Consider the following 26661-nt stretch of genomic DNA (forward strand, 5'->3'; position numbering starts at 1 on the left):
GTACTGACTTCCTAGCTCATCCTGTGAGTTAGAATGCCTTAACCATCTGGGAATGCAGTCTAGTAGGTCTCAGCCTCATTTTACCTAGGTCCTATTTAAGATGCAGTTGCTCAGGTTCAAATGCCTCCGACAGTTTGCTCCCCAAACATCCTATCAGAGACCTCCCTCTTCAAGACACAGGGATTTGCCATAGAGAAAAAAAAAGTATCTCACTCTGAAACTGCCTCATCTAAGAAGCAGTTTTGACACTGCTTCGGAGATGAACAAGGCCATTTAATTACCTGTGCCTTCTATTCCACACCAGGCATATGTACGCTTGCTTTGGAACTAAGATTCCCAGTAACGAAACGCAGGCAGGAATGGAATTGGATGAGTTCTTATGCCACATGTCTTGCGGGTGCAGCTGACCTCACAGGAACAGAGTGGGGAAGAGTAGCGGGAGCTGGGCACTCAGAAGGCTGTATTTTTCTGGCAAAGGAAGAACTACACACTATTTCAAATGACTGTCTTTAGTATTAAATTTTACTGAAAAGAGTTGGGTGAAAGGGTCATTGAAGCAGAACAGCCATTCTCAGTCTAACAAATCTCTGCCTGGTCCCTCTCAGATTTTTCCATATCATAAAGGGCAGCAGACAATGATGTTAAGCCTGGAGGATTTTTGAGGAGAAAGTGTTATAATCCACAAATTCCTTATCAGCCAAGTTGTTGTTCTTGTGCAAATACATCAGAAAGACATTCTTAGTATCCAGTGGCTCCCACGTTCCCTGCTCCTAATAAATCACAGAGCAATTGATTGAGCAATGAGTCAAAATAAAGAAATCAAGAATTGAGAAATGTGGAATAAGAAGACCCACAGTGAGCATAAAACTAATTAAATATAGCATTAATGCTCAGTAATGGCTCTAAATGTGTTACAAAATGGAAGGTTAATGTAAAACGTAACTATTTAAGGCAAAGATGCATAATGTAAAAAATTAACATTTCTAATCTATCTGGATCTATAATTCACTATTTTGTCAATAAAAACAGACAAAGTTGGAAGATGGATGAATGTAAATAAAAATCTGTTCATTTTCTCATGTCAGACAAGAGGGAATATATAATTACTGTTTTATTTCTGATACTGAGAACATTAAAAGTATAGTTCTTTTTTTTTTTTTTTTTTTTTTTTTTTTTGTTCAACAAAACAAAGCTTTAATAGCATCCAGGAGGGCAGACAGGCAAACCAGGTTGTAGACACTCTTCTATTTGTCAAAATCAGACCAGAGAAAACCTACTCCACACAGATATAATAGGTATTGATATTCATCTTTTCTTTTTCTGTTGCCACAACATTTTTCTTCTTTTAATGATCATATCATGTAGTTTCTCAAGTCCTTCCTTTAGGCCATCTCCTATAATTGCACAGGTAGGCTGCAAATGCCAAGGAGTTGATGAGCTCAGTTCACCCATTGCTAACAATTTCTCAATTTCTGAAAGAGACAATGAGTTCCTCAAGTCTTGTTTGTTAGCAACTATAAGTACAGGGACTCCTTGATTTTCTGATATCCTAGTTATTTTGTGAAGTTCAGTTTTGGCTTCCTCCATCCTTTCGACATCAACAGAGTCCACAACAAATACAATGCCATCTGTGCATCTGGTATATGACTTCCACAGTGGCCTTAACTTCTCCTGACCACCTACATCCCAGAAGTGAAACGTGACTGTTTTAGAATTTCCCAAGGTTACCTTAATTTTCTCAGTGTTAAATCCTTTGGTAGGTACGGTATTTACAAATTCATTGAACTGCAGCCTGTATAAGACAGTTGTCTTTCCAGCACAGTCCAAACCCAGAATAACAATGTGGAGGGACTGAAATGAAGGCAGGTTGGACAGGATAGAAGTCTGGTCTGATAGCCCATTCCCCATTTCCAGGTGCAAATAAATGTCCCAAATTGAAGTGCTTTTCTCTTCTTGCTTTAGAGCTTCTCTTGGTAGCTGATTCAGCTATAAGACTGCTCCCGATCCGGAGTCTGGGTCCAAATGAGAAAGCATTGGCAAGCGTTTCCACGCAGGGATAAGCACCCCCACGTCTTTCCAGCTTCGCTCTCCAAGCAGCTCTAAAAAGTATAGTTCTTTTAAACAAAGTCAGCTCTCCAATCTATACTTAAAAAGTTGAGAAACAACAGTCAACAAATAAAAATGGAGAAAATTAAGAAAACTATAAGTAAACATGAAAATCAGAACTAAAAAAAAGCCAGAAGATGAAAGCACTAGATTTGATATGGGGGTGGAGGGGAAAGTGTTGTTTTGTTCCATTGTGAAAGAAAAAAAAAAAACAGCTTAGGTCAAAAAAAAAAAATCAGAATTACCCATATTTGCATCACTAAAAGATTAGAGACAAAGGATGACATAGAGTTATATTAAACTCAAGTGAAAGGAAAGCAGTAATGGGCATTTGTTGCGGGATGGTTGTGAGCCAGGTGGAATAATTTACTGTGAACAAATTTTATTGCTCCCTACTCTACCTGCAAGTTTTAGTCACGGCGGCATAGGAGAATTCTGAGGTCTGGACATCTTTGTTCTACGGATATTAAGGATGGTTTGTCAGCTTAACAGAGTGGCTATGAATTCAACCTTTACTATCAAACTGCCTAGGTACAAAACCCTAGTAGCTGTGTGACTTTCAGTAAACTACTAAAATAATTAGATATGATGGATTAATTAAGGAAACATCTGTCAAGCACATGCAATATGTCAAAAAAGGCTTTTTTCTGAGTGCTGAGAATGCAGCAGTGAGTCAAGCAAAGATCCCTGATCTCATGGTGTTTTCATTCCAGTGGGGGAAAGAACAAAAATAAATAAGTGAAATAATGTATCAAATAATGAATCCTTAGGTTTCACATTAGGAATGTGGAAGTCAGTCATTAAATGTTTACTATTATTAGCATGAGGATAAACACATTTTGTAGACTCTTTGTTGATCTGTGAATGTGGAGTATTTTAATCCAGCCATGTGAATACCATGCAGAGTTCAAGTGTGGCGTGCCTTATAAGACATGGTGCTCAGAGTTCTTGCAGGCATTTTCATGAAGCATGAGTTGTTCACAGGCACTTGCGTTGGGAATTTTGTTCCAATTAGTAATCTCACATTTACCCATGGATGCTTTCTTACAGATAACAAGAGTAGTCCCATTTGTCCTGGCACACTGTCTTTGGTGCCTAATTCACAACACCTGTCTCTTATGAATTAGACCATGTTGTAACCATTTGTTTTGGATACAGCAATATTATAGAACTATAGCATCATAGAGTAGGATGGACTTTGAAGTGTCATCTAGTCTAGACCGGAAGCCAAAACAAAAATCTCCAATAAAGCATCCTTAGCAACACATTATATTGCTTCAGCTTGATCAGTGCAAATTGCTGGAGTGAAAGGGAGTTAATTCCTTTGTGGAGCAGGTAAAATTATTAAAACTTTTTTTCCCATATAAAGCCAAATTCTGTCTCCTTGACTCTCCCCTTGTAGCCACTTGTATTGATTTAAACAAATCAAAACTTTCTTTCCTGTGTTAGCCTTTCAGAGAAAATAAGGCAGTGCCAACTATCTTCCTCTGGCCATTCAAGTTATTTCTCATTGATAACTAACATGCTATTACTTCTTTTATTTTTCACATGGCATAATTTCTGGATATCCTTCATCCTACTCACCCTTTTCTCTGATAGGCTCCTTTTCCCCTCCAAGTTCTCCTCAAAAACAGTTGCCCACAACCTATCACTGTTCTTCACATATGGTTCAGACATGCCTGCTAGATTTTAACTAAGCCTCCTGTCTTGAACCTTTCCTAAGACATTATTTCTCGAACATTCCAACATGTTTTCACTTTGGGGCCTTAATTCAGGGTGCATTTTACCTACATCTCTCTTTTATTCATTGTTTGCAGAACTGGTTTTTTCTCATTTTTCAGACCTGAGTTTCAATCTCACATCTCCAGAGAACAGTCCAACCATATTACCTGAGAACCACCCACCAGCACTCACTCATATGTTAACCCACTATTTTTCTATATTACACTAGATACATATTTTTATTTGCACATGTTGTTGGGTACTGCATGCCTCCAACAGCATGCTGAGAGCTCCAAGAGTGATGAATTGTGGTTGGTTTGTTTGGGTTTTTTTGTTTTTTTGACTGCTATATCCTACATGCTGAGTGTAATATTTAACACATAATAGACACCTAATAATCATTCGGTGGATTAATGAAAGAATGAGACTATGAACTGTTTCTTGTTGTCTGTGAGTCTGTTTCCTCACTTTGAAATAGTAATATATACTTTGCACAGTCTTTTTGAGGATTAAATAAGAAAAGGATCTTGAATAATGAAAAGCACCAAGTAGGTGTCAGTACAGTCTGAATTTCCATTCAGTGTAGAATGAGAGATGTGGTTTGAACCATTTTCACCATAGAGAGAAGAGTCCTAAAGGACCTTTTTTCTCTATCCTAGTAGCAAGATTTTTTTTTCCCCAGATGTCTCATTTCCCAAGCTCCAGGCTTCCTGGGCAGCCTTGATTTCCTCCAAATCCTCCAAATGGTACCCAGGGTAGCTGTCTCAGTTGTAAACAGCGGGTGGGTGCAGTTTCGCATTGTTTCTTTCACACTCTTCCTAGAATGAGGTCTGCTGAATCTACTGTTCTCTGCATCCTCACCACCATTAGCCATAATTGTGAAGTTGAAAGGACCATAATTAACGGTTGGATGCAAAACAAGTGTGGCAAACTCATGCAAATATCCATCAGAAGCCACCTTTTGTTGGGCAATGCTGTTATGCATGTTCTATTTATGCAGAGGATAAAAGTCTTTTCTTGTCATATCCTTTTCATCATGTAGGGGTACATTTAACCTGGATGATGCCTCTGCCAAATGCTAAGCTAAATAGGAGAAGTGGGAAGTAGCAGGGTGATTGTTCTCTCTCTTACTTCCTCCTCCAGTTCTTGAACTCAATTGCCTCTTGAGAACAGTTGGAAACCAGATGCTATGTTGAACTGCTCACGATGCTTGCAGTATAATCACGTTATAATAGTTGGGATTATCTAGGTAGAGCTAGGTTAGGGAAAATTCTGTGTCTCTGAATGAATTGGAAGAAATTATATTCAGTTGCGTCCAACCACTGTTAAAGAAATGGTTGCACATGGATGGGTTTTCTGTGGCATGATAGAGTGGAAAGAACTGAAAGTTGAGCATCAGACAGACTTGGCTTTGAATTTTGGCTGCTCTCAGCTATGTGAACTTGAACAGTTTACTTAACAGCCCAAGATGGAGAATATGATTAATGATCTTCCTCAAAAGAAATCGGGAGAGAGTAAATTAGACAATGTATATTAAAGTATCTCATAGCATTACAGTTGTACTATTTGTTCTTTTTTCTTTCGGCTACTTTCCAGAGGCTCCTCTTCTGAGGGGGAAGAGGGTTGGAGCATCCTTACCTGGCATATACCAATTTGTCCAGTAAACTCCACATGGAAGCACACACCTTCCTAACTCTCGAGGACTTTAGGACTTGTGTCTGTGTCCTAGCTGTTGACTGCCTTGACTCACCCAGGACTCATCCCGGGCTGTATTCCTCTTAGTTTAACTTCTCATACATGGTTTTATTACTGGAAAGGGGTCCAGATCCAGACCCCAAGACAGGATTCTTGGTTCTTGTGCAAGAAAGAATTCTAGGCGAGTCCACAGCAAGTTTATCAGGAAAGTTAAGGAATAAAATAATGGCTCCTCCATAGACAGAGCAGCAGTATGAGCTGCTGGTTGGCCATTTTTGTGGTTATTTCTTAATGATATGCTAAAAAAAAAAAAGGGGGGGTGGATTATTCATGAGTTTTCTGGGAAAGGGGTGGGCAATTCCCGGAACTGAGGGTTCCTCCCACTTTCAGAACATATAGGCTAACTTCCTGATGTTGTCATAGCACTTGTAAATGGTCATGGTGCTGGTAGAAGCGGCTTTTAGCATGCTAATGCATTATAATTCTCACATAATGAGCAGGAGAATGACCAGCAGTCACTCTTGTCACCATCTTGCTTTTGGTGGGATTTGGCTGGCTTCTTTACTGCAACCTGTTTTATCAACAAGGTCTTCATGACCTGTATCTCATGCTGACTTCCTGTTTCTTCCTGTGACTTAGAATGCCTAACCTCCCGGGAATACAGCCCAGTAGGTCTCAGCCTTATTTTACCCAGCCCCTAATCAAGATGGAGTTGCTCTGGTTCAAAGGTCTCTGACAGTTTCAAGCCCGATATCTGTTCCTGTTGAGTCTTCCAGCACAATTGATCTTATCTTTGGGGTATGATATTGCCCTTTCTACCCCATTTCTTATTTCTGTTGTTAGTTCAGTGACTGTTCACATGTCACATATGAAAACCTCAGATAGACATGGAATGAGAAGCTGTAGGAGTTCCAAGCTCTAGAGGGTTCGAGTTAAGATCATCAGGAGATCACATGGCAGTTTGGGTCTTGGATACCCCATCAGGAAGTTTATTTAATAACTCCTATATTGGTTAAGATAAGCTAAATTATTCTGTAGTAACAAACAACAACAAAATCTCAGTGGATCACTTCTGCTATATATTTGAAATGGGTCAGCACAGGGTCTCTGCTTGTTGCAGGCACTCAGAGACTCAGGTCAACAGAAAGTCCATCTTGACACCACCACCAAGTCTGAGAAAGAAAAATGTGGCAAATAGAGCATTGGTTCTACAAGTTTCCACACAAGATGGTGCATGGCATTTTCACATTCCACTGGCCAAGGCTAACCACATGGCCACACTTAATTTCAAAAAGAATAAAGCAGTGCCTTCTATATGCCTAGGAGAACTGGAATATTTGAGAACTTTCCCAATGATTACCACAATTTTCCATGATGACTAAGCCTCCCCTTCATATTCTCATAATACCCAGACTTGCTCCTGAAGCACCTGGGCAGTTCCTATCACAAATCCTGAGGAATTTCAATTGCTTGGGCACCTGCTGTGTCTCAGACACTAAGCAAGGTGCTTTCACCTATGCTGCTTCCCTGATTGGTCTCACAAAGTGACCACATTTTTGTCAGTAGATGGATGAAAACCCAGAAGACCCCAGAATCCCATGAGGTCTCAGTTACTTCACCCCGAAGGAGGGATTTCAGTAACAGCTTTTCCCCTTTACCTCCATGGAGGAATGGTAAAGAAATGCCTGAAACTCAATGTGCTGCTCTTCCACCCTGAAAAGCAACAGTCTTCCAATGCTTCCATAACTCAGCAAACCTTACATCTGTACCACCTATCGGTAGCTGAGCCAAGGCATCAGAAAGCTGTGACCCAGAGGCCCCCATGTAACCGTTCGCTGACTTGTCACTAGAGTCTATGTTCAGAATCAATTTCTGGATTTTATTAGCTCTGCAGAGCCCTGTTGAAGTGGAGAAGAAGACTGAACTAGACACTTTGAATCCAGGATTATCATCACAACCTTTCCATTACTCCTTAGGAAAATCTCGATCTGTTAAACATCCACTCACAATTCTTGTCTGTCACCAGAGCCTAGGTTCCATGCCCTATTGACCTCCCTAGAACTCTTTCCCAGTCCTCAGTGGACTCCATCTCCTGGGGCTCACCCATTTACTTGGGCATCCCTGCTTCCAGGCCTCCATTCCATTGTTTGAGCCTTAAAACTCTAAACCCCTGCTTAAAACTCTAAACCCCTGCTTAAAACTCTAAACCCCTGCTGGAGCTCTGTTGGGGCCCAGACTTCTCTCCTCAGGTAAGATAGAAATTCCCCAAGTGTCACCTTGTACAGATACCAAGATGAGCTCTCCCAGGTTGCTAATTTATTTTTTCATTCACTTACAGTGTCTACAGATTTTATTATCATGGTACGAGACCTGAGGGAGCAAGAACATTTTCCTTCCCATGCAAATATATTTTAAATTCATTTGGAAAGGGAGATGAAGGTTACCCAAATGTTGACAGCTGATAATCCTGTCAGCCCGGGCCTTCAGGGATAAATGCTCCAGACTCCAGGCCCAACAAAGCTCATGGAAATAGCAGCCTCAGTTTCTATATAGCAGAGTCTCTGCCTCCATCAGGCCCCTACAATGTAAGGAACCTCATGAAGCTTGGACTGATTGCCTTCAAATGGTGAAAAAGTAGAGAAACTTCTGCATTTGGAAATTGTACCCATGGATTTAAGAACTGACTTTTCCATTTCTCAGCTCTGCCAAACCTCAGTTTCCCCTCTGTCAGATAGGGATGAGATGTGTCCTTCAAGCTCACTAGGAGCTTTGTAATAAGTAAACTGTAGGTGTGATGACTCTGCAAACCCCTAAGGACCTTTATTTGAAACACACACACACGCGCACGCATACGCACACGTGTTAAAACTGATAATTCAGTTATTGGAAAACTTTGAAGTATCTGTGGTGGAAACATTTGGGTATGTGAATCTAAATTTTTAACTGTAAATTTTATGAAATTTATATACAGAACAAGAATTCAGCATATGTGCATATACACATAAATATTTTAGCATGTATATAGATATATAGATACATGTGTATATATGAGTATGTATGTATACATGTTCAATTAAAATTTTATTTCTTTTTACTTTTATTTTTTGAGACAGAGTCGTGCTCTGTTGCCCAGGCTGGATTGCAGTGGCATGATCTTGGCTCACTGCAACTTCCACCTCCTGGTTTAAGTGATTATCCTGCCTCAGCCTCCCAAGTAGCTGGGACTACAGGCACGCACCGCCATGCCCAGCTAATTTTTGTATTTTTAGTAGAGATGGGCTTTCACCATGTTGGCCAAGCTGGTCTTGAACTGCTAACCTCAAACAATCCACCTGCCTCGGCCTCCCAAAGTGCTGGGATTACAAGCAGGAGCCACCATGCCAGGCCCTAAAATAAAAATTTTAAATTAGTCTAAGAATCTCATAGTGGAATAAAGAGTAATCACTGCACCAGAGGCCTAGTATAGGTGGTTAATGAAGGGTACACTATCCGTATCTCCTGAGCTTTCTTGAAGCCAAGGCAAAAAAGAGCACATGGCAGATTTGCATAGCTTCTCTTGAAGGAAGCATACATATTTTTCATGAAAGACACTAAGAGGGTGATTTATCACATATATCCTTGCATAAGAAGCCCTGAGTTGATGCTAGTCAATGTCATGAGAACATTTTTGCTCAAACACTCAATTAGTCCTTTTTATATCAATCCTATGAAGTCTGAGGTTAAAATATAAAAAGTTAATGGAGACATTTGCACTCAAGGATTCTGTTCCCTGCACTATAAAATGGCATTAATGCTATTAAATAAGATTAATGAATTTCCAAGTTTGTTTCACCTCAGCATTTTTGATTAATATGCCTAGCATGGGGTCTTTTCTATTGCATAGATTGTCACTGACCAGCTATGTGACCTTAGGCAAGTGACTTAGGCTCTCTGAGTCTCTTCCTCTTTTGGAAAACATTAATGCCCATAGTATCAACTTTATAAGAATGTTTCTAAATATTAAATAATAAGATGCATAAAATACTTATCACAGTGCCAAACAATAAACATCCAATTAATGTCAGATATTGCTATTAGATATCACAGGTGGGATAGAGCGTAGAGGTACACTCAGGAAAGAACAACTAAAATCTGTAGGGGCAGAATTTTTTAACCCATGGATCAAATTTGAATAGAGTATGAACATGATGTGGGATCAGGGAATTCAGGAGAAGGAAAAAAATTAGTGAAGTCCAGGGTTTCCAGAGATGCCAGCTGTCACACTGGCTGCATGAAAGAAAGGGAGTGAGATGTCAAAGGAAGTTTGGGAATGTTGTACTTATGGAGAGGCAAGTGGAGAAGTGGGACAATTCTTCTGCAGTCCCTTTCCTTCTAGAGGCTGAATTTTCATCAGGTGTCATCTTTTACATCATGACCCTCAAGTTTGCAAACCTATAAATGCAGTTTATTGGGCTACACAGTTGAAGAGATTGACATGAACCATATGTACAAGACACTGATGAATATAGTAGGCAATGATTCATTCATCTCTTTCAAAGTTATTCCTGCGTCTTTCCTATCAGCAAAGTCTGGGTTTCCTGCTATACATCACCTTCTATATTCAGCCATCACCAAGTTCTCTTTGTTCTACACTCTGAAGTTCTCTCTAATCCATATACTTTTCTCATCTCCAGTGCCACCTTCGTAGTTCTGGATAGTAACATCTTTTGCCTGGACAACCTCAACAGTCTCCTAACGCTTCTTCCCACATCCATGATTGCTTGTCTCAAACAGATTCTCGAATTGCAGCAAGTGTAAATTGGCACTATATGTATTCTCATTTAACACACAAGCAAGCCAAGGCTGTGAGAGGCTATGATTTGCTGAAGCATACTCCAGAAACAAGAGAACGAGCTGGGTTTGAATCTGTGCATGTAAAAAATGCAGTTAAAAGTCCTATGCATTTACTGCTCTGTTTCATGCCAGGTCTTAGTCCCACAAGATAGCTTCATAGAGGAATATGGCTGCACTAGAATCAGCAGGATCCCAAATCCCTTATGCACTCATACTTTTCTTTTCCTCCCACCAAACATGGCCAGCCTAAATCCCTCAGTCAATCTTGAAACACCTGCTGGCTCTGCCATTAACATCAACAAATAATGAGGAGTTGTACTAATAACAATTATCATAATAAATTGGCCTTTGATTACATCTGTCACCTGAGAATTTCAAAGACTTTACAAACATCAATTAGTAATTACAGCTCAATGGATCTCTTACAGAGAGCAGGAATCATTAAGGTCAGATAAGAGCTGTGCAGGGAAGCATGAAGGACTGCTCTGGTTTGGGTTGGTTTAAACCAGGGGGTTGCCAGCTCCTAATAGAAAGTCTAAGTCCCCCTTCATGAGGTGCAGAGAAACTACATTTCCAACTTTTCAATTAGGGGATAGTTTGTACACAGCCTTAAAGTCCTATTGTTGAGGAACGGGAAGTATAAAATGCAGTATTGGGAAGGAGCTTATAAGTTGTCCAGTTCTCTTCTTTCAGCAGAAAAAAGAAAACTAAAGTCCAGTATGGGGAAGTTATTTGCTCAAGATCAGAGCCATGGCTTAAACCCAGTCTCCCATGCCCTATTTGCATTTGTTTACTCTGCAGAATTGTGCCTTCATTGGTCATGAGCTCTCCTCTGTAAGGAGATATGAATGATGATGATAAAACCCCAAAAACCCACCAGTTATTTATTATGGGCTTGCTGTGAGTCATTTGGGAATACAGATAAATAAGTTACAGTTCCTGCCCTCAGCGAACCCACAATCCAGTGGAGAAGACAGTCATGAAGACAAACATGGTCAATAAATTATCAGCAATCACAGCGGCAGAATACCTGGTGTTCAGCTATAAACCTGGAGGTAGAGGGGATGAGGAGGTGCCTAGGAAAAGTCTTGTAGAAGACTTTTTTGACTTGGCTACTAGAAGCTAAGTGGATATTTTCCAGGTAGACAGTGGGGCAGAGGAAAGGGTATGTTTGCAAAAGAAGCACCTGAGCAGAAGCCCCAAAATCGGGGATTCCCTGATACATTTGGGAAAACATGATGGTGTTGGTTCCGGGATATGGAATGAAGGCCAGAGAGAGGCAGATATCAAATAATGATGGGCTTTGCATGCCATGCTAAAATACTTGGCATTTATTCTTTTGAAAACAGGGAAAAGAAAAAAATTGTCTTGGCTATAATCTCAATATCAATTTATTAGAATCATAAAGTCATGCATGTATATTTGCATCCTTAAGGCACTTGTGCTCACAAAATTTTGTTAGAGAGTTGTACAGAGGGTATTGCTCCCATTCTATGGATGAGAACACTGTAAATCAGAAAAATTAAGGAATGTACCCAATGTCACTCACATTAGAAAAAACAAAATTTGAATGTCTAAGTTTATTATTGATGGCATACGCCATACGTATTGTTCTCACCTTTAAAACACATGTTGTTAGCTAAGAAACGTTTCACACATACAAAAGTCAAGATGATAATAGAGTGATCTGTATATGCCCATTACTCAACTTCAACAACGTCAATTTTTTTTGTTCCAACTTACTTTCTCTTCCACCAAATATTTCTAACTCATTTTTTTCAAGGTAGTTTCAATTGCACAGAGATGTTTCAAAAATAGTGTAAAGAATGTTAATAAACTCTCTACACAGATTCCCTAATTGCTAACAGTTTACCACAATAGATTTACCATCCCATTTTCTCTCTCTCCTCCTGTTCTTTCTCCTCTTCCCCTATTTGTCTATTTGTCTCTCTCTCTATAAATCACCCCTTTACTCCTAAATGCTTTAATGTGCAATTTCCAACATAACTACAATACAATTACCAAGAAATTAATGTTCATATAATACTGCTAGCCCCAGTTTTGCCAATTGTCTCAGTCATATTCTTTTTAGTAAATTTAAACAATAACAAAAAAAAAAAAACTGGTCCAGGGTCACATGTTGCCTTTAGTTGTCAGGTCCCTTTTAGATTCCTTGTATCTGTTCTTGCCTTGACTTTCATGCCCTTGACTCTTAAAAATTACAAAAAAAAAAAAAAAAAAAAAAAAAGGATGCAGCTGGAAACCATCATTCTCAGCAAACTATCACAAGAACAGAAAACCAAACTGCATGTTCTCACTCATAGGTGGAAATCGAACAATGAGAACACTTGGACACAGCAAGGGGAACATCACACACAGGGGCCTGTTGTGGGGTGGGGGGCGAGGGGAGGGATAGCATTAGGAGATATACCTAATGTAAATGACGAGTTAATGGGTACAGCACATCAACATGGTACATGTATACATATGTAACAAATCTGCATGTTGTGCACATGTACCCTAGAAATTAAAGTATAGTAAAAAAATAAAAGAATTCAAAAAAAAATTACAGACCAGTTATTTTGTAAAATGTCCCTCAAGTTGGGTTTGTCTGAGGTTTTCTCAAGATTAGATTCAAGTTATGCATTTTTGTCAGGAATACCACAAAAGTGACGTTGCTTCCTTCTCAATGCATCATATTAGGTGGCACATGATATCAATTTGTTCCATTACTGGCGACATTAACTTTGATTACTTAAAGTTGTCCATTAAGGTTTTCTCCACTATAAAGCTACCATTTCTTTGTAATGTGTAAGTATTTTGTACAGACATATTTCTAGACTATGTAAACATCTTGTTCTTCAAACTTTCATCTTTTGTTTTAGCATTTGCTGATTTTTGTTGTTGTTGAAATCAACTGTTACAAAGATGTTTGCCAAATGACAATTTTCTAATTCCATCATTTGTTCTACATTAATTCATGGACGTCTATTCTGAGGATGAGTTTTCCTTTCTCCCCTATTTTCAATGTATTTATATTGATAAAAATTTATGGATTCTTCTTTTATTCAGTAGGTTATACTTCAGTACTATCATTATTTATTTTTATGCTCAAACTGTCCCAGAATTAGCTAATGTGAGCCCCTTCAAGATGGTTCTTTTGTCATTCTGAAATGTCTCCAGCAGTTCTTGAAAACTTATTTTCTTTCTGACACAGAATCTTGTGCTTCCTTCGCCCCAGCTCTGGTTCCTTTAAATGGGGATTGGTACTTATTATAGAAACTCAGAGCTGGGGACGAGTGGGAGTCATTGTTAGTGAGTATCACTGAATCTAGGGTCTTTATCTATCCCTCTACCTGTCTATCCATCTATCTATCTGTCTCTCTCTCTTTGAGACGGAGTTTTGCTCTTTCGCCCAGGCTGGAGTACAATGGCACGATCTTGGCTCACTGTAACGTCCGCCTCCCAGGTTCAAGTGGTTCTCCTGCCTCAGCCTCCTGAGTAGCTGGGATTACAGGCACCAGCCATCATGCCCAGCTAAATTTTTTTATTTTTAGTGGAGACGGGGTTTCACCATGTTGACCAGGCTGGTCTCGAACACCTGACCTCAGGTGATCCACCTGCCTCAGCTTCCCAAAGTGTCGGGATTATAGGCATGAGCCACCATAGCCAGTCTTTAGCTATCTATCATAAAAGGCAAAAGTGGCCGGGCACGGTGGCTCACGACTGTAATCCCAGCACTTTGGGTGACTGAGGTGGATGGATCACAAGGTCAAGAGATCGAGACCATCCTGGCCAACATGGTGAAACCCGGTCTCTACTAAAAATACAAAAATTAGCTGAGTGTGGTGGCGTGTGCCTGTAGTCCCAGCTACTTGGGAGGCTGAGGCAGGAGAATCGCTTGAAATCAATCAGAGGTTGCAGTGAGCCAAGATTGCAACACCTTACTCCAGCCTGGACAACAAGAGCGAAACTCTGTCTCAAAAAAAAAAAAGGCAAAAGTTCATGATACCCGCAATTCTAGTCCAACACCAAGGAATTTATTCCAGCCTTCACTCTTCCCATTTCTGTAGTTACCTTCTCTGGCAGTAAGAAGCTTAACTTCATTATTATTCATATATTTACTTATTGTTCAACATAGAATACTCAGGAAGTATTTCTAGAAATACTAATCTTAGCAAAACAAACCTAGTAACTAGGGTTCAATATATGTATTTTGTTTTCTGTCTTCAGTCTAAATGTATACAAACTGTTGTGTTGAAAAGTAATTTGTTTTTTTTTTTCTTTCACTGGAATATGGTTATGTATTTATTGGAAATTAAGTTAGGTTTATTTATGACTCTTTGTTTTTAATTTTAGTTTCATTTTGCCCATCCCTATTGATTTTTTTAATATGTAAAACATTATAACATGGTTCTAAAAGTCTAGCTGTACAAACAAGTGCATACAGAAAAGCACATATCACTTCTTTTTTTTTTTTTTTTAGAATTTGTTTGCTTTATTTGTGTGTATATGTGTGTGTGTTTTTGTTTTGTTTTGTTTTTATTATACTTTAAGTTCTAGGGTACATGTTCACCTCTACCATCCCCTGTTGGAAACCAATGTCATTAATTTCTTGGTGTGTTTTTTTTTTTTTTGTAAAAATTATGAAGTTAATGTATGTTTTATTTCCCCTTCTTCTTATAGAAAAGGTAACATATTATAGATACCTGGGTATCACTTTATATTATTTCATAAAGGTCTTCCTTATTATTATTTTTTTTACAGCTGCCCAGTACCCTATTATGTGGTTATAGCTTATTTTATTTGGTCACTCTCATGTGTGGCTATATTGTTTTCAATATCTTTCAATTGCAAACGTTGCTGCGTAAAGGAACTCGTGCACATATATTTTTGTATTGTTGGAGGTGCGTCTTCAGAGTAAATTCCTAGAAGAGGGATTGTAGGATTAAAGGGTGGACTAATACACAGCTTTGCTACATGTCACTAGATTTCCTTCCTTAAGGGTGAAACCGATTTGCATTTGTCCCAGCAATGTATGACTGTTTCCTCACAGCCTTGTAAACAGTTCATGTGGTGTAACTTTAATTTTTGTCACACTTACTTGTAAGAAATTATATCTCAGTATAGCTTTAATTTCCTTATAAGCAAAATTGCTATATTCTCCTATATTTAATAGCCATTTTTATATAATTTTTGAATTACCTGTTTATGTCTTTTGCTCAATTTTCAGTTTGTTTTTTACTTTTTCTATCAGTTTCTAAGAGTTATTTATGTATCAGATATCAGTACTTTATCTGTGGTATATGTTGCAATTTTTTCCAGTTTGTGATTTATCTGTTGACTTTGCTTATATTTTTGCCACAGCAAATAAAATATTGCCAGATGCATCATTTTTTTCTTTTATTACATTTAAACTTTGAGTCATAGTTAAAAAGTTTTTTCTTACACCCAGGCTATAAAGGGATTTACCCGGGTTTGCTTCTAAGTCTTATGTATTTTAATATTTTTATATTTAGTTTTCTGATGTTTGGTTTTTGTTTTTGTCTATGGTGTAAATTATGGATCTAATTTTTATCTGTTTTCCCAAATGTCTGTCTAGTTGTCCTAGCAACATGTATTTAAAAGATCATTTTTGTCCCGATAATTTGGGATGCTGCTTTTCTCATATTTTAAATTTTCCTATGTTCTTGGGTGTTTTTCTAGATGTCGTATTCTATCCCAGCAGTCTGTGTGGCTATTTCTGCAGCAGCCCCACACTGTTTTAATCATGGGATCTAAACTTTAATATCTGCGAGGGAAAGTTCCCCATAGAGATTTCCTTTTTCAGTGAGTTTCTAGCTCTTCTTGCATGTCCCTATAAATTTTAGTGTCCACTTGTCCAGATTCATAAAAAGTCTATTAGTAATTCTGGGATTGCATTAACTTTATACATTAATTAGAGTGAAATGACATCTTTAAGATGTTGAATTATCTTACCTGAGATAAGAGATGTCTTTCTATTCGTTCGCATCTACTTTATCTTTCATGGGTGCTGTAAAGTTTTCTTTATACGGGTTTTGTGTGTTCTTGCTATTAGCAAGTATTTCATCTTTGTTGCCATTGTAATGGGGTTTTGCTGCCCTTATGTCCTCTGAGTATTGGTTTTATATATGACTACTATCGACTTTGTATATACATTATGTTTTGGGGGGCATAGACGTTTATACCTATTATATTCTTTGGTAGCTGTGGATTTTAGCAATAAAAAGTATCCTTTGCCGTGTTTAATACTTTTTTAGTTGAATTCTTGTTATATCAGGATCACAACTATAGCTTTATTATTTTTTCATTTACTGTTCATAGCTTATTTCATTCCTTCCTTTTTACTTTTCTGAAGAAAATTATTTTATTCCCCTATTTTTTAAATTTTTATTTTTGCAGGTACACAGTAGGATATATTAATATATTTCTTTGTTTATGGGGTAAATGAGATGTTTTGGTACAGGCATGCAATGTGAAATAAGCACATCATTAAGAATGGGGTGTCCATCCCCTCAAGCATTTATCCTTTGAGTTACAAACAATCCAATTACACTCTGTTATTTTTAAATGTACAATTAAGTTATTATTGACTATGTTTGTTGCAGCGCTGTTTACAATAACAGTGTTTTAGAGGCCGGGCACGGTGGCTCAAGCCTGTAATCCCAGCATTTTGAGAGGCCGAGACGGGCGGATCACGAGGTCAGGAGATGGAGACCATCCTGGCTAACACAGTGAAACCCCGTCTCTACTAAAAAATACAAAAAAACTAGCTGGTCGAGGTGGCGGGTGCCTGTAGTCCCAGCTACTCAGGAGGCTGAGGCAGGAGAATGGCATAAACCCGGGAGGCGGAGCTTGCAGTGAGCTGAGATCTGGCCACTGCACTCCAGCCTGGGTGACAGAGCGAGACTCCGTCTCAAAAAAAAAAAAAAAAAAAAAACAGTGTTTTAGATGTGACCTTTATACACGGAAGGTAGTTGGGTCTTGTTTTGTAAGCCAAATGAGTATCTTTTAAATTTCAGTACTTGAGTTAAACCATTAACATTTGGTGATATGACTGATACATCTCAACTCTGCCATATATTTTTATGTCATAATTTACCATATTAATTTTATAATACTTTCTGGTGTGCTTTCTTTACTCTTTTATTTTAAAATTTCATTTGGTATTTAGGAAGTCTTGTATTTTTGTTCTAGTAGTTACCTTTGTTCTTTTATATTATTTAACTTTTTTTTTTTTTTTTTTGAGACGGAGTCTCACTGTGTCACCCAGGCTCAAGTGCAGTGGTGTGATCTTGGCTCACTGCAACCCCTGCCTCCCAGGTTCAAGCAATTCTCCTGCCTCAGCCTCCTGAGTAGCTGGGATTACAGGCGTGTGCCACCACACCCAGCTAATATTTGTATTTTTAGTAGAGATGGGGTTTCACTATGTTGGTCAGGCTGGTCTCGAACTACTGACCTCATGATCTGCCTGCCTCAGCCTCCCAAAGTGCTGGGATTACAGGCATGAGCCACTGTGCCTGGCCTATTTAGCACTCTTAATCACATCTTTTCTTGTTTAATCTTTTGCTATCTGGTTTGCCAGATTTTTCTGGTATCCATTAACTTTCACATATTGCCTGTATTAGTTCGTTCTCACACTGCTATAATGATACTACCTGAGACTGAGTAATTTGTAAGGAAAAGATATTTGTTTGACTCACAGTTTCACATGGCTAGGGAGGCCTCAGGAAGCTTGCAATCATGGCAGAAGGGGAGGCAAACATGTCCTTCACAAGGTGGCAGAAGAGAGAAGTGCAGAGCTAAGGAAGAAGAGCCCGTTATAAAGCCATCAGATCTCACTCACTATGACAAGAACAGCATGTGGGAACCACCCCTATGATCCAATCACCTCCCTCAAGGTCCCTCCCCCAACAGTTGGGGATTACAATTCAGATTACAATACAAGATGAGATTTGGGTGGAGACACAAAGCCAGACCATAGCACTGCCTGTACAACAATAAATGACCTAATACTACTCTTCTCTTTCCCTGTTTCTTCTCTCTCTCTCTCTCAATTTTTAGTTGCATTATTTCTGCAATGACAGAAAACATAACATTTATATATCCTACTTTCATCTAACCCCTACCTTATTTCAGTCTTAGATTTACAGTTAAACACATTAAACTTTTACCATCAGTCCTTTTGCTGAAGCTTCCTCAGTCGTATTTTTTGGATGAACTTATCCTCTCTAGATCCTTCAAGAAAGACAAGTACAACATGCTCTGGCTTTTTGAATGTCGAAAGCTATTTTTCCATAGCTTTGCTATATGAAAAACACATGGCTAGCTATAAAATCCTTGGTTGATATTAACACTTTCTCTGAGCTTTTGGAAAATGCTGCCACATTGTTTTCTTGCTTTGCATGCTGTTTTTGAGAAGTATCATGATAGTCTAATTCTCTTCCATGTGTTTATTATTCAATCTCTTTGGCTTTGAGAATATTTTTTCTAAGTTTAGTAGTTTACTAGGCTGTGTCTTGGAGTTGATCTTTTCAGGTCCGTTTTCCCCAGTGTACTGTGCACTCTTTCAATATAGAGGCTTGGGAATTCTTTTACTTCCAATAATTTTTCTTGGATTATTGTTATGAAATATTTACCTACCTATTTTGTCTCTCTGCTCAGAAATTTCAGTATACATATGTTGGATTTTCTTTGGCTTACTTTTAAACCACTTTTTTTTACCAATGCTTGTTAATTTTTTCTATATCTCATTTCTGTTGTGTTTGTTGGGATTCTGCCTTCTTTCGTGCCCCTTATTAAACTGTTATTTTTGACATCTGGTAATTTAATCTTCATTTCTGAGGTGATCTTCTAAAAATTTCTGTCCTGAGTTAAATCAACTTTCTTTTAAAATTTTTCCTGATTTTTTTGTACATTTGGATTTTTCACTTGTGCTTCTCTAAGTCAAAGTTGTTTGAGGATATTTAATTCAGTTTGTAATGCTGTATTACTTCTATCTTCTTCTGGTTCGTGACTGTTTTCTTGTTAGGGGTCGATTTTCATCATTTGTGGGGTTTTGACTTTCATTTTCTGTTTTCTTCATCTAGTAGCTCTATTAGACTCTTTCAAATTTTAAAAAATTTTATAGATTTAATGTGGCTTATAAGCTTCTCAGTTCAGAAACAGTTTGTTCTGACCAGATAGCAAAGTACAGGGTTTTTTTTCAGTCGGTGATTTTGTGTGTATGTCATAGGGAGTGGGGGTAGGTTCTGATTTTTTGTTTTTATTCTCTTTTTACTTCTGTGATTCTGAAAATTCTCACTTTGCTTCCTTTTTCCTTCAGTCTCCAATCTTCCAAGATTTCTTCTCCTTTCTTTTTATCTCATTTTCACCCATAAATTTTACCCATTGAGCACGACCACCTTGAGTCACATGTTCTTTCAAGTCCTTTTCCTGTACTCTTAGTTTTGATCTACCGGAAATTGTTTTAGCACTTTCATGTGTAGCGTGGTCTTTGTCTTCCTGGAAAGTATATTAGATCAGCCATGTACTCTCTGCTAGGTTACCTCTTTTCTCTTCCAAATTGTTTTTACATAGCTCTTGTTTTCCACATAGGATGATAAAGATGATTGTGTTGAAAGCTTTAGAGATATTTCACCTATATTTGGTTCTTATTTTTGCACCAAACAGGGCCTATGACATTTTAAGACCTCTCTATACATTAATTATGCTGAAGTTGTGGATTTTATATAATTTTATTTTTTCTTCTTTTCCTGTGTTGATTTTGAATCATATGTGGGAAAATTTAGTGTTAAGTCATTACCAATTTCTTCAACTACCCAGCTCCAACATGAATTAATGGTTGATTGATGGTGGAAAGTGATAGATCTAGAAAAATCAATAATGACTCCTAGGTTGTTTGCTTAATCAACTAAGTAGATGATGGTGGCATTTATTTAAACATGGGAAATTAGTGGTGAATAAGGCTTGGAGTGAAAATAAAAGAGAAAACAGAATTCTTTTAGAGGATTGTATATTTCATTGTGAATATTTCAGGTAGACAGATGGATAGATGAGCCTGGATCTCAGGAATATCAATGCTAGAAAAAGTACTTTTGGAGTCATGAGAATATAATATTCAAATCCTTGCAATTTGTTATAATCTCCTAGTGTAAGTTAGGAGACAAATGATGAAAGAGGATATAAAACCAAGCTCCAGGTCACTCCAGTGTACTGAAGTCAAGTAAAGGATAAATAAATAGGCAAAAAAAAAAGGGGGGGGGGATAAAGAACAGGTCGTGAAGTAGGAGAAAAGTCTGGAATGTAGAATGACTTAAAGCCAAGATGATTAAACAGGTCAAGGAGGGAATGGTCAGTTGCAGCTAATGTTCATGAGAGATTAAGGAAGATGGAGTTGCAGCAGTGACTATGAGCACTGAGCATGTAAAAGTCTTAGTGGGCTTAGTGTAGTCTGATTGAAGGGAGTTTCAGAGACTTGATGAGTTGAGGCAATGGAGTCAGCATCTAGAGAGATAAAACTTACAGGAAGATTTTCAGAGGGTGGGTTTGATTTTAAATTTTCCAAATGGCTTGCATGCTACTTGGGGGCTTCCTTTCTTAGAGTATGGTTCATGGCATTGGCTCTTGCCTCAAGTGGAGCCTAATGCCTTCCAGGAAGATCTCATAAAGTTGATAGTGAACATTTGTCCAGTTAGAAGTGTCTGTAACCAATAGCCACCTGTCCTGCAACCTGAGGCGGCACCTTACTACTCACTGTTGGTGACTGAGGGTCTTCAGAATCCAGCATACGTGCTAGCTAGTGAGCTACAGCTCAAGTGCCCCTCTGCTTCTGTTACCTCTTTAAAGGCATTCCTCATGCATTATCCTTTAAGGAGGAGGCTACCACATTACCTAGTCCTAATGGTTCTGAGTTACTTAAGGTTTCCAGATCTTATCTGATTGTTCAAGGTCCTCTGTCAAGTCAAACAGAATTTTCTAATATCACAGACCACTTAGCCTGTTTTCCAAAAGAAAGCTGTGCCCCATTGTCTTTGTGTGCCTGCCTGCAACCCAAGAAAGCAGAGCATCTGATCTCAATGACAAAGGGGTATTTGCCTGCAGATACCTCAGAAAAGAAGGCCACTTGCTTGAAGGTTACTTTGTATTTTAGCCTGGCTTATTGTATGTGTAACCTTGAAAAATGTTATTTAATCTTGTGAGAAAAAAACGGACACTGCTGTATCTACCTCACAGTCTTGTTATAAGGATTAGAAGACATAAACTATGCTAAGTAGGTATGAGACAAGAGAATCACTGGAACCCAGGAGGCAGAGGTTGCAATGAGCCAAGATTGCATCATTGCACTCCAGCCTGGGCAAAAAGAGCAAAACTCTGTTTCAAAAAGAGGAAAAAAGAAAAGACAACATCTTTAAAACAAAAAATTCTTAGTGCTTCTTTCAGATAATGAACATGTTAAGTGAGTGAGTCCCATTGGGGCTAAACAATAGCTTAAGGGGCAGTGCTATGGAAGAAAGTCAAGGAGAGTCAGTTTGTGGGAAGGCTAGACTAAAGGACCCAATGCTGTCAATACCATAAGCCCAGGCTGATCCATATGCATGGGGTGGGGTGGGATGGTGGGAGGGAACTCTAGAGTCAAACAGAGCCAAAATATGCTTTCCAAAGGTAGGGGAAAGTTGGGGTAGGATCACTGCAGCCACTCTTCTGGTCTAAGGCACCACCATCTCATCATTAGACTATACCACCACCTTCTCACCAACTTGTTTCTCTTGCACCCTGTCTATTCTCCACATAACAGCCTCTGGCTTTAAAAATTTTAAACCTGAAATTTCAATTATTCATGCCTAAATAGCTTTTTAATGACTTCCTGTTGTTCTTAAACTATAGACCAAAACTCTATAGTCCCAAAAGGTCTCCCAGTCTTATGTCGCTAGCTTCATTTTACAGCATGCCCCAGGTAATTCATTATGATGATAGCCATGCCAGACTTCTGTATGTCTTCAGCTGCACCATGCTTTTTCCCACTTTCAGGCCTTTGCATGTCTGTTTCTGAGTCTGGGATGACTTTCCTGATGCTTCATATGTCTAACTTCTACTTATCTTCTCTTCTCAGGGTAAGGTTAAATGGTCTTTCTAAAAGCAGCAGACCATCTTTCTTCCCACCCACACCCCATGCCATCTCCCTTACACATGCACAGCACCTGGCACTTCTCACTTACTTTAGTATACTAAACTTTTCAACGCAACCTCATTTAGTTTAGTGTATTAAACTTATATACAGATTGACAAATTTTTTACCGAGTAGATACATACCTATGTGTGTTTATTGCCTATCTCCCAGTGTTTATTGCAACTTTTAATTAGATACTTGTTTGTGAGAATAGTCATCTAATGTTTGTCTCTCCCCAGATCTGCATGCTCTTTAAGGACAGGGACCATGTCTACTTTTGTCATGCTTGTGGCTCCAGTACCTAGCCTAATGCCTGGCACATAGTGATCATTCAATAAATACCTGTTGATCAGTTGACCAAATGAAGACATGAACAAAAATTAGGTGGACTATCAGGATCTCAGCCCAGTCTTAGAGGAGAGTTAAGGCCTGATTCAAAGTTTTACTGGGGAAACTATGGAAAGATGCTGAGGTCAGGTCTAAATTCCATCATATCAACTGGGAAGCTCAGTCTTAGACAAAACAAAGACACAAGTTGGGATAACTGTGAAAACTATTTGAAAACTGTGGGATCAGGGATAAATCTACACCCTATTAAATGAGGAGTCTAATGGGGCAGTAAAGTAAGAATTGTATGTATTAGCCAGGTACCTAGGGCTTCTTGATCAGGTTAGCAGCCTAACCCAAGTCTTTCTGGATAATAAACAGCAACTATGAGACATTTGATGACCTAGACAGTTCCACTGTGAATTCCTCAATTGAAGAGGCATCCTAAAATTTCAGTAAATAATCGAAGGATAGATGAATGGATAGTTAGATGAGTCAGACTTGACCTAGTGTATAAATGGAGGCTATAAGTAGATACAGGTGTGAGGCATTTTGAGTAATAAGGTAGGTAATCACCTAAATAAATAAATAAATAAATAAATAAAATTATTTGCATGAGGGTGAGGTATTATGAAGTAGTATCAAGAAGACAGAGTACTGAAAATAAAGGAGTACTGCCAGTAGCTAAAACCAGACTCAGCATTGAGGACTGGAAGCAACCTTGGTAGGGTGGCCTGCCGGTTCTACCAAAGTGGCCTTTTCTACCCCATTCTCCATCATTTGATTGATGGGGAAATTGAGCCACAGAAAGGGACAGAGAGTTACCCAATATTGCTGCACTGGCAGAGCCTTGAGTAGAAGCATTTCTCAACAGAGCACAACAGTGAAGACATGATGTTCTACCCCAGGGTGATTTATACCTGCATGCAGATTTTAGTCTGGAGTGGGAAGTGGAGCATGGGTGAGGTTAAAATGATAAGGAAATGAAATTATGTTGTACTGTCCCAGAATATATTACAAACCTGGAATTAGGCTATAGTAGAGATCAAATAGAAAATACAGCTTTTTTTTTTCTTCCATTTCCCAGAGACTTATAATCTGAGAATAAATAAAGTGCTCATTTCCTTTTGTTGAGATGACTGGGAACTTTGGACATAGGCGCACTGGCCAGACCTCTCCTCTGATAGACATCAGAGTATCCAGAATATACCCGATTTGCTTGCTGACAATCCAGTCACTCAGAAGGTCAAGAGAGTGACTTAGGGCTTTGTTATTCTGTACCTAATTCTCACCAACAGAGACAAATTGATTATGGAATTAAAGTTGTTAGGAACTTAGAAAACAAACGTGTTGGCATCATGTTCGTCAGTCAGGAAGACTTAAGCATAATCATGTATACACTCTAGATCATAGAAAACAGCCTTTAAAACGTGTGGGGCTGAAGGGGTGATTTTAGGAAATGGCTCATTGTCCTGCACGAAACTGTGGAAGGGAAGATTATTCTAAGGAAAGTTAAAAACTTCTCACAAATGACACAATGTACAAGAGAAGACAGAATAAACCACTGCACTAATTTACAATCTCATCAACAGAGCATTCCCCTTTCTCTGCAACCTTGCCATCATCTGTTATGTTTTTGACTTTTTAATAATAGCCATTCTGACTGGTGTGCGATGATATCTTGTTTTGATTTGCATTTCTCTGATGATTAACAATGCTGAGCATTTTTTCTTGTTTGTTGGCCACTTACACGACGTCTTTTGAGAAATGTCTGTTTGTGTCCTTTGCCCACTTTTTAATGAGGCTGTTTGGTTTTTCTCTTGCTGATTTGTTCAAGTTTCTTATAGATTCTGGATATTAGTCCTCTGTCAGATGCATAGTTTGCAAATATTTTCTCCTATTCTGTAGGTTTACTCTGTTGATAGTTTTGTTTTTGTTTTTGTTTTGCTGTGCAGAAGCTCTTTAGTTTAATTAGGTTCCAATAGTCAATTTTTGTTTGTGTTTCATTTGCTTTTGAGGTCTCAGTCAAAAATTATTTGCTTAGGCCAATGACCAGAAGAGTATTTCGTAGGTTTTCTTCTAGGAATTTTATAGTTTGAGGTCTTATGTTTAAGTCTTTAATCCATTTTGAATTAATTTTTATATGGTGAAAGGTAGTGATCCAGTTTCATTCTTCTGCATATGGTTACCTGGTTTTCCCAGCATCGTTTTTTGAGTAGGGTGTCCTTTCTCCGTTGTTTATTTTTTTCATCTTTGTTGAAGATTGGTTGGTTGTAGGTGTGTGGCTTTACTTCTTTCCCTGTGGAAAGCAGTTTGGAGACTTAAAGAACTAAAAGCATTACCACTATTTGACCCAGAAATCCCATTACTGGGTATATACCCAAAAGAAAAGTAACCATTCTACCAAAAGGAGACATGGACTTGTATGTTTATCACAGCACTATTCACAATCACAAAGACATGGAATCAACCTAGGTGCCCATCGGTGGTGGGTTGGATAAAGAAAACATGGTTCATATGTACCGTGGAATACTATGCAGCCATAAAAAAGAATAAAACCATGTCCTTTGCAGCAACATGGATGTACCTGGAAGCCATTATCCTAAGCAAATTAGTGCAGAAAGAGAAAATCAAATGCCACATGTTCTGTCTTGTGAGAGCTAAACATTGGGTACACATGGACATAAAGATGGAAACAATAGACATTGGGGACTCCAAAAGCAGGGAAAGAGGGAGAGACGCAAAGGTTGAAAACTACATATTGGGTACTATGTTCATTTGTTCACTCTTTGGGTGATGGGTTCAATAGAAGCCCAAACGTCAGCATTCCGTAATATATTCATGTAACAAAACCTGCACACCAACCCTCTGAATCTTAAAAAAAAAAAAAAAAAAACCACTGCAGAATTCCCTTTATTGTGACACGTTTTACGAGAACATTCCCACAGAAAGCAGATTAATGTTCACGTTTGCAGGGAAGAAGTGACCAGAAGAAGCATGAGGGAAACTTTAGAGATGCTGGCAATGTTGAGTGTTTTGATCTGGGTGCTGGTCATACGTGTGTTTTACTTGGTGAAAAATTTGTCAAACTGTGTTTAATTTAGTATACTCATCCACATGTATGTTACACTTCAAATTAATTGTGCAACGATTATTAAGATTTAGTCTGTTTCCTTCAGGATGTATTTTTAAAAAGCTTAAATTTGCATGTTGTAACAAAAAATGCACTCTGCTTTATTTATTTAATATTCTCTTATATGTATCCCATGTTATTACATGGCCTTCACAATCATTTTTGTTAACAGCTCCATAATATTCTACTATGTAGATAGACCACAGTTTTCCTTTTGGAACTTTTTTCTTTTTGTGTTTTTAACATATACTAATTGTAAATATCTATGGGGTACATAGTGATGTTTTGAGACATATAATGAATAGTGATCAGATCAAGGTAATTAGCATATTCATCATCTTGAATATTTACCATTTCTTCATGTTGAGAACATTCGGTATCCTCTGTCTAGCTATTTGAAAGTATGTATTTTGCTTAACTATAGTCATCCTACAGGGCTACAGAACACTAGAACTTATTCCTTCTATCTAGCTCTAATCTTGTATCCTTCAACAAATCTTTCCCTTTCTCTCCCTCCCCTTCCTAACCTCTAGTATCTGCTGTCCTGCTTTTTACTTCTATGAGATCAACTTATTTTAGTTTCTACATATGAGTGAGAATACGAAGTATTTAACTTTCTATTTACCGCTTATTTTCCTTACTGTAATGTCCTCTA

The 26661-nt window shown here is 38.3% G+C and overlaps 2 protein-coding genes across 18 annotated transcripts in view; one reads left to right on the forward strand and one right to left on the reverse strand.

Moving 5' to 3' along the window:
- Positions 1-26661, forward strand: part of LOC105496374 (protein tyrosine phosphatase receptor type T) — a 1121698-nt gene that overhangs the window by 883872 nt on the left and 211165 nt on the right. The gene's annotated exons all lie outside the window — the stretch shown is intronic.
- LOC105496371 (ADP-ribosylation factor-like protein 4A) lies at positions 1176-1923 on the reverse strand. The gene has a single exon (XM_011766745.3). The coding sequence runs from the start codon at positions 1906-1908 to the stop codon at positions 1306-1308; it is 603 nt and encodes a 200-aa protein (XP_011765047.2). The 5' UTR covers positions 1909-1923; the 3' UTR covers positions 1176-1305.

This window comes from Macaca nemestrina, chromosome 15 (assembly GCF_043159975.1).
Source record: "Macaca nemestrina isolate mMacNem1 chromosome 15, mMacNem.hap1, whole genome shotgun sequence".
Classification (NCBI taxonomy): Eukaryota; Metazoa; Chordata; class Mammalia; order Primates; family Cercopithecidae; genus Macaca; species Macaca nemestrina.